This window comes from Scardinius erythrophthalmus (assembly GCF_964197995.2).
Source record: "Scardinius erythrophthalmus genome assembly, chromosome: 1".
In the NCBI taxonomy this organism is placed as follows: Eukaryota; Metazoa; Chordata; class Actinopteri; order Cypriniformes; family Leuciscidae; genus Scardinius; species Scardinius erythrophthalmus.
In genome coordinates this window covers 64,475,496-64,490,860 of record NC_138221.1, presented here as the reverse complement: position 1 = coordinate 64,490,860, position 15,365 = coordinate 64,475,496, and the positions used below count along the sequence as shown (strand labels likewise).

Genomic DNA, 15,365 nt, shown 5'->3' with positions numbered 1-15,365 from the left:
CGCGCCAGTGAGCGAGTGTGAGTGAGCGCGAGTGAGTGAGTGAGCGAGGGACAGTGAGTGTGTGCGTGTGTGCGCGCGCGCGAGTGAGCGAGTAATCGGACACCGTGACTATCGTAACAGACACAAAAATCTTGTAATCTGAACCAGGCATTATTCATCGTGTCAGACTGTCTGTTGCGATGTGTTCATATCGCGATGACGGTGAAAATTTGATGTATCGTTCAGCCCTACTGTGAGTGAAGTATGGTTTCAGACCCTCCTCCGACACATAGTTGGGCCAGCCGTTCAGTGTATAATTCCACACTTTGCATAACCTCGAATCTTTTCGTGTTGCGTGAGCTATGTCCCTTGCAGACACAGGAAGCTCATCAACCTTGGAAAAGTAGAATATGCTTCCATCTTCCCCAATACAGTCTTTACCCATGGTTGGCAGTCTGGACATTGCATCGGCATTCATGTGATCAGTTGATTTGCGATACTCAAATGTCATAATTATAAGACATCAGCACTAATGCCCAAAGCTGCATTCAAAGATCTGCCAAGGTTGGTATCGCTGCCTTTGGTCCGAGGATTGCCAGCAGAGGCTTGTGATCAGTTATGAGTGTGAACTTCCGTCCATAAAAATATTTATGAAACTTTTTAACCCCATAGATGATGGACAATGCTTCCCGCTCAATTTGAGCATACCTTTTTTCTGTCTCAGTCAGTGAAAAAATCCAAATCTGGAAAGCACGTTGTCCAGTCACCTGTTGTGCTCCTCTTTTGAGCTAGCAGTGACAAGAATGTCATCAAGTAAACAGGTGACATGATCTAGCCCTTGCAAGATTTGATCCATGACAGCCTGGAAAATAGAAGGAGCACTGGCCACTCCATAACTGAGACGATGGTACTTGTACAGGCAACGGTAAGTATTGATGGTGAGGTATTTCTCTGAGTGCTGGTCTAATTTTAATTGCTGATATGCCTGCGCCAAGTCCAGTTTGCTAAACAATGTTCCACCAGCCAACTTGGTGAACAAATCTTATGTGTTGGGCAGCGGATATGTTTCTTCTTCTTCTAGTTCTTTAGTCAAGAGCAGTGAGTGGCTACTGTGTAACTTACTGTCCCTTTAAGACCTGCCGCTGCTGTCAGAGACGCGGATCTCACACGCGCCTCACAAGTCATCACAACTCTTCACATTCATCATAAGACTACTCTTATGTTATGAAGATACTCGACAAAAAGACATTTTGGCACAATTTTGTGTGTTATTGTTCGTTCAAGCTCGAAAGAGAACTGTATTCTGGCATGCTGTTTTGTGCACGCACGATATTAGCGCGAGTCTTTCTGTGTGTGTCACAGTCAGGACATTCACAGGCAGCGCGTTCATTTTGGCATACATGTGTGTTCGTTCTACCGCTAAAGAGAACTTGATAAGTGGCGCGCTGTCTGTGCGATACTGGCGTGCGTCTATCTGTGGCTCGTGTGTGTGTGTGTCAGGAGGACATTCACAGGCAGTGCGTTCATTTTGGCATACATGCGTGTTCGTTCTACTGCGAAAGAGAACTTGATACTGGCGCGCTGTCTGTGCGATACTGGCGCGCGTCGTGTGTATGTGTGTGTGTCAGGAGGACATTCACTGACAGCGTGTTCTTTTTTGTCTTATCGCGCATGAATGGTTTAAAAGCATTTGCATGAATGATCATGTAACACTAGTAAATGGATGCCAAAAATGAACAGATGCTGCGTTAATTGAGCTAATTTGTTTATTTAATATAAAATCGCAGCATTTTGCGTCATATAATCGCGTACGCTTGACATTGCGATTGCGATACGATTAATCGTGCAGCACTTATTTGAGGTTATATATACTGTATACACACCAAATAACTCTGATTCATCCTCTTTTCTTTCATTAGAACACTCTGCCTCCACATACTGTCTGTCCCACTGTTCTCTTATTTCTACAGGCTCTTGCAATGTGTCCAATTTTGTTACACGCATGACACTTCTCATTCTTGAACCTGCAGTCTCTAGCTGAATGTTTTCCAGCACATCTGTAATATTGTTATCTTCTTATTTCTGGTCTCTTTTTTTGGTATTTTCCTTTTTCAGAATCTTCTCTCCCCTTAAACTTCCCCTTTCCTCTCCAATGGAAGTTTTGTTTCCTTCACAGTATTCACTGACTGTAAATCCTTTGTCTTACCCGCAATTTCCAGAATGTTTCTCGAGGCCAGCTCCAATTTCGCAAGCCTGATTGAACGTCAGATCCTTCTGACTCAGAAATTTGCGTTGCATTGACTCTGAATTTAGTCCACTCACAAATCGCGTCATTCAAATACTGTCTGAATTCACAGTTCACTGACAGCTGTCTCAAAGCCACAATGTAATCCGCCATCTTCCTTTTGGTTGCATTTCTGAAACCTAAAACGCTCCGCGATCACTAATGGTTGAGGCCAACAGCTCTGCTTTCAGCACATTATAGGACATTTCACTTGGCTTCGTCGGCATGACTAGATTCTTTAACAGTCCGTCTCTGCCCCGATCACGGAGAGAAACACACTAACCTTTTTCTCACTTGCAGAGTCATTTGCCAGCAGCCACTGTTCAAAACGTTCCATGAACGATTCAATATCCTCCTTCGATTCCTTTTATTCATCCACACGGCCAAACTGTATCGCTGCCATGTTAGATCCGTCTCTTAGCAGCGTTTCACTCGTGCCTTGTTCCTTTACTTTACTTTCTTTAACGACAAGTGCAACAGTGTTTCTCTACAACTAACAGTCTCTAAAATAACTTTTAATCGTCAACGCCACTGTAATAAATTTTGATAGGAGGCTGACTCGACAGACACACGCTTTGCTTTTTCACTTATTTTACTGAGTACTTCAGCAACTACGGACCACTCACGTACAAAACATTGGGTGTGGCTTAGCATACCCGTCACTTAGCACATCTATTACACAATGCACAATAGAAAAAAAACATTGTTAAATGAAACAGACCAGGTCAGAAAGTTTATGAAATTAGAATAATCTAGTAGTGCTTGGCGGTATGAGCAAAAATTTATATCACAGTATTTTTCTAAATTATACCAGATTTACTTTATATGAAAAACCTTTCTTTTTTTTTTTTTTTTTTTTTTTTTTGCATGACTGGGTTTTAACCACATTTTCTACTGATTGAGATAAGAAATACTGCAGTAGATTGAAAGTATTTCAAGATTGAAAGATTAAATTATGTTTTATTAACAAAGTTCGGGAGGAGCACGTTCAGGTAATTAACACGAGTGGAGAGCACTCAGCAATCAACGATAAGAGGTGTATATATATACTCAGCAGTCTCACCTCAATTCATTGACAGTTTAGCAGCATCCCCCCACCACCCCTTCTCCACACTTCTAGTCCTAACCACTTTCATAAGGGGGGGGGGGGGGGGGTTTCGGAGATATTTATAGTCTGCTCAGCTCGTAGAACCCTTCAGTTTTGTTTTGATACAATAAATTGTAAACGGATACTTTGACCGCCTGTTGCTATGGTTACTCACAGCTGATATAGCCAGCGCATTTATTTCTTAATTTCGAACGGTAAACAGTCAGTTTCACCAGAACTCCTTGACTAGGTGTCCTCAATCACTTTTTAACGGACACCCTGCAGCCAATCAGAATCGAGTATTCACCCAGACCATGGTATAAAGTAATAGAATTTGACAGCTATCAATTGTAGTTTAATCTATCCATCTTCACCGTCACACTTAGTAACACATACAGCTGTGCCAAAGCCACTAGATGACAAGCCTGCAACCTTTAGCCAAAAAAGGTTATGCTAACGGAATCATGTGATCCAAGTTAGCCATTACACTTTCTCCATTTTCTCTCATCTCCCTAATATAAGACAATCTCTGGCTGTGCCATCACCACAGTGCAACAGTGAAAAGAGACTATGAGATCAATATCCCGTCTAAAGTATTGCGGCCATGGATCAAAAAATAGTTAAATAATTTGACAACTCCCCTCTTCGATTGATTGGCTAGAGGAGGAGCTGTCAATCTAGAACTGGTGGACCAATGATGACGCATTAAGCCCACCCTAATTTACATGAAACTCGAACTGCAACATTTGGAAAAGCAAGCGCAGAACATGGAAAGAAGAGCGAAGAGAAAAACAAGAACAAGTGTACAAAAAATAAAATATGAGCAGAAAATGCAAGAGAGCACAAAGTACAGAGCAATAAAACCGAGGAAAACATTTTTTAAGAAAACATGAACATAAGTTTTGTGCAAAATAATTTTGTTTAAAGTGTGTTATTCATGCTTGTTAATTTTTATTCACACATTATATTAACCTGTGACCACATTGTTTGCTTTTCTGATCATTTTGAAAAAAAAAATTCAGTTTGTGCAATATATTTTTACAAAATTTTTGATTCACGCTTATTATTTTTTGATCCGTGACTACAAAATTTTAGATGGGATTTTGATCCCATAAGAAACCCCCTCTCAAACAGTGTCGCGCTGTGTTCTGAAAGTTGTATAAGCGACATACACTGGTATTGCGGTATATTAAAAATTCATATCATAACAAAAATAAAAACCGGTATTCAGCATGAACCGGTATACTGCCCAGCATCTAATAAAACCCAAGAAATGTATTGTCAAAATTCAATGTATTGTTCTTGTTTTTTCTTGCTACATACAGGCCTGAAATCAAATCTGTCTTCTATGAAGAAGAGAAACAGAAACCTGCCTGTAAAATGAGTGTGTATGAGGAGAAAGAGGAGGAGGCGTCTGTTCACTCTCTGAGAGCAGCATCTCCAGTATCCAGCTATGTGTCCATGAAGAGTAACAACTCCATGTTTCATCCCCCTATGTTCAGTGATGGACCATCTTCAGGATTCAGCTGTGTGTCCATGAAGAGTAACAACTCCATGTTTCATCCCCCTATGTTCAGTGATGGACCATCTTCAGGATTCAGCTGTGTGTCAATGAAGAGTAACAACTCCATGTTTCATCCCCCTATGTTCAGTGGTGGACCATCTTCAGGATTCAGCGGTGTGTCAATGAAGAGTAACAACTCCATGTTTCATCCCCCTATGTTCAGTGATGGACCATCTTCAGGATTCAGCTGTGTGTCCATGAAGAGTAACAACTCCATGTTTCATCCCCCTATGTTCAGTGATGGACCATCTTCAGGATTCAGCTGTGTGTCAATGAAGAGTAACAACTCCATGTTTCATCCCCCTATGTTCAGTGGTGGACCATCTTCAGGATTCAGCGGTGTGTCAATGAAGAGTAACAACTCCATGTTTCATCCCCCTATGTTCAGTGATGAACCATCTTCAGGATTCAGCTGTGTGTCAATGAAGAGTAACAACTCCATGTTTCATCCCCCTAATCTCAGTGATGAACCATCTTCAGGATTCAGCTGTGTGTCAATGAAGAGTAGCAACTCCATGTTTCATCCCCCTATGTTCAGTGATGGACCATCTTCAGGATTCAGCTGTGTGTCAATGAAGAGTAACAACTCCATGTTTCATCCCCCTAATCTCAATGATGAACTATCTTCAGGATTCAGCGGTGTGTCAATGAAGAGTAACAACTCCATGTTTCATCCCCCTATGTTCAGTGATGGACCCCCTGACTCTGTGTGAGTATCATTCACTATCTGTTAGAGCTGCACGATTCTGAATAGACGACTGAAAAAACAAAACATGTAATTTACATGTAGTCTATTTAAAAAATGTCAAAAAAAATTTTTTTGGGGGGGGGATTTGGAAATGAAATTATTTAACAAGATAAATCACTCACTCCCTTGGACTTGGTATGGTGACAAATTTCTGAGTAAAAAGCTTTTCTAATGTGGAAAACTATAGAGCGGGGTTTGGCTTTATCCACTGATAAAAATTCAACCAATAACCAGGTTATTTTGATGAATGGAAATAGGGTATTGGGATCTGAAGAGAGGAAAATCCTGTTTTCTCTATATATATACACGTTACAAAAGTGATGCATTACAGTAACATATTACTTTTTGCTGTAACACAGTAGTGTAAGGCATTACTAATCAATTTTCAGTAATATTTTACTCTGTACATGTTCAGTAACGCTTGCGTTACAACACACTTTTAGTCCAAAATGTAATTGTTGGAAAAAAACAGCAAGACTGCAATGAAAAATGCAAGTAAGTTATTACCTGTTCGTGGTCAGTCAGTAGCCGTGTGTGGTGTCCAAGTTTGTAAATAAAGACTAAATTACAGGTTCTGATATATTTGTATGGCGATTTATTTCATTCATCTCCCTCTTGCTGGAGTACCTTTGTATTGTGTGACATAGTCCAGTAAAGGCGTGTTTAGGGCAGGTTTTACAGGAGTGCCGCGAGGCATGATTTCGGTCTCTGTGCTCGCGCTGGCCAGTGGAAAAGCGGCTAATGGGAGAATATGGTAGAAGACTGTAGCCTACATTCGCGAGATGGACGTATGCGCATTACTCTGTTTGTTCTGTGTTTTCTTTCTAACCAGTTAGGCTATGTTTAGGTGGTGTTTTTCATCATGTTTTCATCACGCAATCATGTTTTTGATGCGGTGGAGACGCGTTCATGTAAAATGTAAGGGTCGCGCTGCCAATAAAAGCACCTAAAAGCTGTCACAAAGAACCGGCAAAAGTTATGATTATGAATATGTCAAATATAGCAAGGAGACATTTTAATTGTTTATTAATTAACAAGTGTTTTCTGTGTCAGTGTCGGCTGCAAAGATGAAGTTGACGATGCTGACTCACGATCTTCGCAGTAGTGAACGCGCCAGAGAGAAATGCACATTTCATACGAATTACATAAGCAGAGAGCAGTCTGTTTTCTTTCGTTTTGAATTGTTCTATTTAAAAGAAGACATGTCTGTGAGGCAAGTAGGCGCTGAGTTTCGGTTCATTTTTGAGACGAGCTCCAGTTCACGTGTCGGCGCCTCAGTGTCCTGATTATCTCTTGTCTACTTTTTATTTATTAAATCCAGGCAATTGGTTGATGAAACATTGATTAAAATTAAGATACAATTAATACAAAAAAATCCATAACATTGTTTTTTCCTCATTAATGCGAACACGAAAAATTTAATAAAATGAATATATTATGTTATGTGGAGAACCAACCCTTCTTCATCCGGTGGGTAGTATTACTTTTAGTTTGCTTAGTGTAATTCACAGAACTACAAAAAAAATTGTTACCTAAAAGTTAAAAAATTTTGTGTCACGCATGCATGCATGCATGTCTATTTCCCTCATATTAAATATAAAACGCATGTGTAGACTGATATTTTTCTAATGTCTGAACTCCTTTACTTAAGGGAGTAGCCTATGGATATATAAAGAGACGTTTTAATATATTGGTATTAAATGCATTTTCTGAGAATTTATATTTCAAGTTTTTACTGCAAATGTCACATCCATAACGCTGGAATTGCCCAATTTTAAAGAATTTATCCTCAACTAGTTTTGTGGTGTAGGTCTACGTATTTTATTATGTTAACTTGAAATAATACTAATAGTAATTTAAAGATGTAGCATTGTATCTGTACGGGAAGGATAACTCTGGGGGTTGGAAGGGATGTGTCGCGATTCTGCCTTCTCACACCGCGACACAGGTTCGTGGATTTGAGTGTCGCGATTTCGGTTTCATATCGTATATCGTTACAGCCCTAGGCATTTTAGAATGTAAAGTTCCACTTCTGTAGTTATTTTGGTGAAAGTAACTCAAAAGTAATACAGGAGTAATGTAACGCATTACAATTCTGAGACAGTAATATTGTAAGGTAAAGAATTCCTTTTAAATAACAGTAACAAGTAATGTATAATGTATTACAGTTTGGAAGTAACTTGCACAACAAGTTCCATCAAAGGTTTTCTGCTCGCATGAGGTGGTTTTTCAGGCAATTCGAAAAAGGAATATTTCGCAAAACTGCAATGGAAACAGTTTTTTCGCATTTACAAGTCACCTGGTGTAACGCCATCATTTCGCAGTAGTTTTTTATCAACATTTAGAAAATATCGCAAATGTTTTGTGCAAATTTATAATGGAAACACGGCTAGTAAGGTTTTTTTTCTCTCTTGTTTGATTTAATGACACAGACAGCACCAGGGTTATTAGGCTGCTGTCACTTTAAGACCTGATGGACAGATCTGATATGACACTGTATATTACCCCAACTGTTTACTTTCACCTAAGACATAACCGATTGTGTTTACATAAATACGAACAGTGATAGGCATTTTTGACACATTTTTGTGTGTATTTGATCATGTAGAAGCACTATAAGACGCATGTGCTTCAGTTCTCTTTCGCATCGAGTTTTTTTAGATACTTTTGTGTGTGTCTCCCTTAAAGTGCAAGGAGACATGAAAGAGAACTGAATTTGGTGTTCACGCGCTATCTGAGACGTGCTCTCTTTCTGCGCGCTTCAGGAGTGTGAGCATTGAAACCGCATTAGTGCCGAATTTAATTCTATTTTGCCTCTTCTTGCACTCAAAATTGCTTGGATGTTTAAATTGCCAGGATTTAAACACTTGCAAATGATGAACTGGTTAATATTTGAAGTTAAGCCACGAATCGCATGCATGCAGAACTGTGGGGCCTTGTCTGTATCAACTACAATCTGTCACACCCCTATCCATGATGTAGCTACGTCACCATGAAACATATTTGCATAATGTCCACATGCTGGATACTTTGGCTCACTCTAAAAAAGAAAAGTCAGGAAGAGACATGGGCTTACAAAGGCAAAGCAATTGAAGAATTAGTGGTTAAATTTGTCCTCAACATTACCATCACAACCTTTTGTTTATAGCTCTTAAATTTTATTAATAGCAAATAGGTAAATGTGGTATATTTTTCTGGCTTCAGAAATGATCTGAAATATTTCTCTCTTTTCCTCAGTATCATCAGCAGGAAGAGAAAGATGGCAGCATCTCCAGTATCCAGATGTGTGTCTATGAAGAGTAACAGATACATGATTCACCCCACTGATCTCTGTAATGAAGCCGTGCCCTTTGACCCTGTGTGAGTATATTCATGTACACTTAAAAATTTATGAATGTTTTTAAACTCGATTTAATTTACTTTGGGTCAACACAATTTAGTTGGATTACATCAACTTTTTTAGGTTTGTCAAACTAAATCTTCTTACATCATTCTATTAAATTTAATCAATTTACTATTTATGACCGCCGCTAGCGTAGCTAGCGAAAGCGGTCATGTAGGGATTGTCAAAGTTTTTTTTTTTTTTTTTTCGTCAATCTACTGAATTTTCCATCAACGATACCAGGGACACCGAAACACCGGGAAACATGAAATTTGGTGAGCATGTAGCCCCACTATAGCCTAGAAATCTAGACGCACCCTAGCGGCAGCAAAATGTATTTCGCAGCCAGGTGGTCTAGACACTCTCAATAGACCTTCTAGCTGCAAAAACCTGAATTGGGTCAGGCCAATCACGCCGTGTATAGAGTAGGCGGGGGCGGGCTTAACATATGACGACAGAGTTGCGACGGCTGCCACTTGAAAACAAAGAATGACGGCTGCTGGAGAACAACGGTCTTTCGAATCGGCTTTGGCCGCGACTCTGGAGGACTCTGAGTTAAGTTTTTCTTTGAGAAAAGAGCAAAGAACGGCATTCTTAAAAAAAGGAAGATGTGTTCGTCGTTTTGCCGGCCAGATATGCAAAAGTTGAATCTATCAAATAAGCTCCGCTGTTGGGAAAACGCTCTGGTTGGTTGAAGCGCTGTCCTATTGCGTGCAGAGGGAATTTGAAAGACAGCCGTTTATCCCGCCCCTCGGATTAAACCGCGTCTATGGTGAGTTTCCAGACCTAACATCTTGATGTAGGTCTGGCTTGCCAGGCTAGCCCCACTAGACTTTTACGGAAAAATTTCGTTTGGTCCCCGGGGGCCACTCCCCCCCCCGCGCTGGGCCCCCCCAAACCCAAAAAATGCAGTTTTTCCTAAATAACTACCTGAACCGTGGCACCGAGGATGAAGAAATTTGCAAAGTATGTTGGTCTTAAGGGCCCACATCAACCTAGCCCATAATCGATTGTCAAAGTTTTTTAGTTTTTTTTTCCCGTCAATCTACTGAATTTTCCGTCAACGATACCAGGGACACCGAAACACCGGGGAACATGAAATTTGGTGGGCATGTAGCCCCACTAGACTTTTACGGAAAAATTTCGTTTGGTCCCCGGGGGCCACTCCCCCCCCCCCCCGCTGGGCCCCCCCAAACCCAAAAAATGCAGTTTTTCCTAAATAACTACTTGAACCGTGGAACCGAGGATGAAGAAATTTTTATGGTATGTTGGTCTTAAGGGCCCACATCAACCTAGCCCATAATCACTCATTTGTGATTTGCGCACCTCCCATAAAAAATGAAAATGCAATATTATTCTGCTTTAATCGCCCCTATCTTCAGTGGAGATGTTCAGAACTGCACCATATTTCATGTGTATGATTAACTTGACATCCTCTGGGGGTATGCTAAGTTTCGTAGAATTTCATCCATGGGGGGGTATAAAATAAATTCATTTATGTGCACATTTAGTGACTGTACACTCATCGGCCTGTAGATGGTGCTGTTGAGCGAAGGGTTGCTGGTTTAGGATGATACCGTCACACACACACATGCAGGAATACAAACAAACGCAAGCATGCACACACACTGACATCCACACGCACAGACACACATCAGACACACACCCATACACACACATACAAATCCACATGCACAGACACACACACATAAAAACATACATGCGCACACACAAACACACACACATACACACACACACAGACAGACATGCACATACTACTACTTTTTTTAGGTATATACATAAACACGCAATACAGCCAAATTTCTCCACGTCATTTATTTTTGTGGAAAGCCAGTGCAGGCCTGAGCGGCGGTCATATTTTGTACTGCCATGCGGTACATCTAGTATTTAATTGTCTTAGTTTGGTCCAACTTATATTGTTTTATTAATTTACTAATATTTCATTAATTGACTTATATTGGTCTAATTTGAAGATCTAGTATAACTGTAATGAAATCATAAAAGTGCCACATTCACTCCCATTCATGAGGCATTTTAACCTAAAACGAAAATACGGTCAAACTTAAAAGTGGCGTTTGCATTCTAATTATGCTTTTAAACGAAAGTTTGCCTTGAGTAGATTAACAAAAAGAGCCTAGGTTGCATTTTGGTGAGTTACCCTTTAATCAAAGAACTTTCCTGATGAATTTGGTTTGGTGAACAGTGTCAGTCACTTTAGTCTGAATCAGACAGGATACTTCAGTCGGTTCACTAATGCACCGGCTTGTGAGTAGAACAAAATAGTGATAAAGTACTTACCATTATGTGCTGTATACCGCTGAGTTTGAGTTACAATTCTTATCACCTGATGTCTGTGATTTCATGCACCGATTATAGAAGGAAATCTGCTATGCTTGCATGCATCATGGATGAAGTATATGTTTTTTTTTTTTTTTTGATGAATTACTTATGGATATAACTTTTATTTATTATTAAAACCCTATTTAATAAACTTTGTGTAATTTTATAGAAGTTTCTCTTTATAATAAACCCACATAAGTGAGCAGAGACATCCTACCTGACACTGATATTAAAATGGCCAGTCTTCGCAGTTTCCACGATTTGGCTCTATATATCAGTTTTATAATTATTTTTTTTTTTTTTTTTTTGTCAGATACCATCTATGTTGAAATGAAATGAAAGCATGCAAATGAGGAGAAGCGTTAGTAGTATAATAGCAATCATTGACATTCACATTTGATAGTATTCGATTTCTCAGAGGAACGTTCAGTTTGCCGAAAAACAGTAGGTAATTTTCCATTGAATTTTTGGCAAAAGTTGTGTGAGAAAAACACAGATCATGACATGATCAAAATCACAAAGTACATCTGTGAAACACAAATTTCTCTAACGTCCCCCTTGAAAACTAGTCCTGTCCGAATAGGGCTAAAGACACATTTACACATTTACTCAGTTTTATATGTATCAATATATAGCCATACATGGCCAATGGATATATTGCGGTATATTGAAAAATATAAGCACTAGTTTCCCATATATGGAAATGTATTATGTAATATATCGCATTATATTTTGTAGTATATTGCCATATATATTTGTTCTGTAAGGGGGGAGATGTACAAATTGTGCAATATTGGAGGGGAACAGAACCTCGTGGAGCTTTATGTCAGGAAATCAACTGGCCACAATAGGTTTATTACATGTAAAAGAGGTTTATTAAACAAACACTTCTTTATCATTGTGGTTGTGGTATGATTTTAAATACCATCTTTCAATATTAAAGATATTTAAATATTTTCTCTATTTTGCTAAATATCTTTTCTGTTTGTTTTAATGTCTTTTCAGTGGTGTGAGATCTGACCAGATCAGATATGTGTCCTATCAGACCAGCACATCCTCCTCCTGTCAGAAACACATCAGTCATCATGACACAGAAGCAGCGCTACAGCTCAATTCTCACCAACCAGTGCATGATGATCTTCAGAGAGTCAAAGACCGGCACAAAACCAGCATGAAGAACAGATATGAGAGGGTCTTTGAGGGAATCAAACTACAAGAGAATCAGACCCTCCTGAACAGGATTTACACACAGCTGTACATCATAGAGGGAGAGAGTGAAGGAGTGAATGAAGAACATGAAGTGCTACAGATGGAGAAAAGTTACAAGACACTCCAAGACACTCCAATCAACTGCAATGACATATTTGATCCTTCACCAGAACCTGGATATGAGGAGAAGAGAAGAGAGAAGAAAGACCAAATCAAGACTGTTCTTACTAAAGGCATCGCTGGAATTGGAAAAACCGTCTCTGTGCAGAAGTTCATTCTGGACTGGGCCGAGGGAAAAGCCAATCAGGATGTAGATTTTATGTTTGTGCTTCCATTTAGAGAGCTGAACTTGATTAAAGATCATCAGTACAGTCTTCACAGACTTCTGCTGGACTTTCATCCTGAACTTCGAGATCTGGACTCAATGATTTATGATGAATGTACAGTTTTGTTCATCTTTGATGGTCTGGATGAAAGCAGATTGACACTGAAATTTTCAGACAGTGAGAAAGTTTCTGATGTAACTGAGTCTTCATCAGTGGGTGTGTTGATGTCAAACCTAATGAAAGGAGATCTGCTTCCCTCTGCTCTCATCTGGATCACCACCAGACCAGCAGCAGCCAATCAGATCCCCTCAAACTACATCAACCGCGTGACTGAAATTCAGGGATTCAATGACCCTCAGAAGGAGGAATACTTCAGGAAGAGAATCAGTGATGAGCATCAAGCCAGCAGAATCATCTCACACATCAGAAAAGCAAGAAGTCTCCACATCATGTGTCACATACCCGTCTTCTGCTGGATCTCAGCCACTGTGCTTCAAAACATCCTGAAACAAGATCTCAGTGCAGAAATCCCTCAAACTCTGACTGAAATGTACATCCACTTCCTCCTCATTCAAACTCATATGAGGAACCAGAAGTATGAAGAGAGAGATCCAGATAAACTCCTGCAGTCCAACAGAGACGTGATTGTGAAACTTGCTGAACTGGCTTTCAATCAGTTGATGAAGGGCAATGTGATGTTTTATGAGGAGGACCTGAGAGAGAGCGGCATAGACGTCACTGACGCCTCAGTGTATTCTGGGATTTGCACTGAGATCTTTAGGGAGGAATCTGTGATTTATCACAGGAAGGTTTACAGCTTTGTACATTTGAGCTTTCAGGAGTTTTTTGCAGCACTGTATGTGTTTTCCTGCTATTTACACAAGAACAGTGAAGTTCTGAAAATGTTCCTCACAGGAATGTCCACAACTCGGCGTGAAAATGTTCCTCTGGATGTGTTTTTGAAGGAAGCAATGAATAAAGCCTTGAAGAGTGAAAATGGACACCTGGATCTTTTCCTTCGATTCCTTCATGGCATCTCACTGGAATCCAACCAGAGACTCTTACAGGATGTGTTGATTCACACAGAGAACAACCCAGAGAGCATCAAGAAAATAATCCAAAACCTCAAACGAGGTCAAAAAAACAATGTCAGTCCTGAAAGATGGATGAATCTGTCACACTGCTTGATTGAAATAAAAGATAGTTCTGTTGTTAAAGAAATGCAGGCATTTTTAAACTCTAAAACAAAAAGAAAAACTCTTTCTCTTGCACAATGCTCAACATTGGCGAACATGATCCTGATGTCAGAGGAGGCATTAGATGAGTTAGACTTCATGAAGAACATCAAATCAAAAGAGGGGAAATGGAGGCTGTTACCCGCTGTGAGAAACTGCAGAAAAGCTGTGTAAGTGTGTAGATCTAAGAATATTACAATATGTAATATGTAAACATAATGTGAAATAAGTTGTGATGGAGGTTTGATGAGTATTCTCTGGACTTGTGTTTTTGCAGCAAATCTTGTTTTAATTTTCAACCAAATTAATACTTTTATTTTAATGAAATAGATTTTTACTTTGACTTGATCTAAAATAGATTTTTACTAAAAAAATAACCACCCTTAAAGAAAAAAAAAAACAACCCATAGATTTCCCATGTTTTCCACGTTATCACAGATTTCACGTGGGAAATGTTCAAAAAACACGATTCCCATGTGAAAGTAAGTGATTCACGTGTTTTGCATGTTTTTTGGGTTTTCCTTTTTCAAAGAGTTTTCCTTTTTCAGATTAACAGCCTGTAATCTCACTGATCAGCACTATGGAATAGTGGCTTCTGCTTTACAATCACCAAACTCCCCCCTGAGAGAGCTGGACCTGAGTAACAATGACCTGAAGGAGTCTGGTTCAAAAGTGAAGCTGCTCTGTAAGGGACTGGAGAGTCCAAACTGTCAACTCAACATATTGAGGTTTGGCTTTCACATTGATTCAGTCAATATGTTCATATTCAAGTACAATTACCCTTCTAGAATACATAAGAAGAAGAATTTTATGGCATAACATGTTTATTGTGAAATTAAATAAAATTAAGTAATTTTTTTTGCACCAAAAGTAGGGTGTTTCTCAAAATCAAGAATGCAAAGAACAGACTTGTGTTCTTGGGGAGAACTCTCTTGCTAGTTGTTCTTGGAAGAATGAACTCACAAGGCGACGAGCACACAGAACGCTGCTGACACTTTGAGACGATGTGTTCTTGCTGGTATTGCGCAATAATACCGCCGCACAGACGCCGTCTGCAGTACCCAATCATAACGAGAATATTGACGATAACAGCCAGGCTTTATCGCCCAAGCCTACCCTCAGCTCAAGGGATTACTCTACAACTGTACACTACAATGTAATGTATATTCATAACAATAAAGCTACGCTTA

The 15,365-nt window shown here is 39.6% G+C and overlaps 1 protein-coding gene across 3 annotated transcripts in view; it reads left to right on the top strand.

Annotated features, from left to right (window-relative positions):
* LOC308702097 (NACHT, LRR and PYD domains-containing protein 3-like) overlaps positions 1-15,365 on the top strand; it is a 56,807-nt gene that overhangs the window by 11,618 nt on the left and 29,824 nt on the right. For all 3 annotated transcript variants that reach the window (XM_081384744.1, XM_081384742.1, XM_081384743.1), the window contains exons 2-5: positions 4,676-5,623; positions 8,900-9,022; positions 12,411-14,345; positions 14,724-14,903. In XM_081384744.1, coding sequence (XP_081240870.1) covers positions 4,731-5,623; positions 8,900-9,022; positions 12,411-14,345; positions 14,724-14,903 — 3,131 coding nt within the window. In that variant the 5' untranslated portion in view covers positions 4,676-4,730. The remainder of the gene's footprint in view (positions 1-4,675; positions 5,624-8,899; positions 9,023-12,410; positions 14,346-14,723; positions 14,904-15,365) is intronic.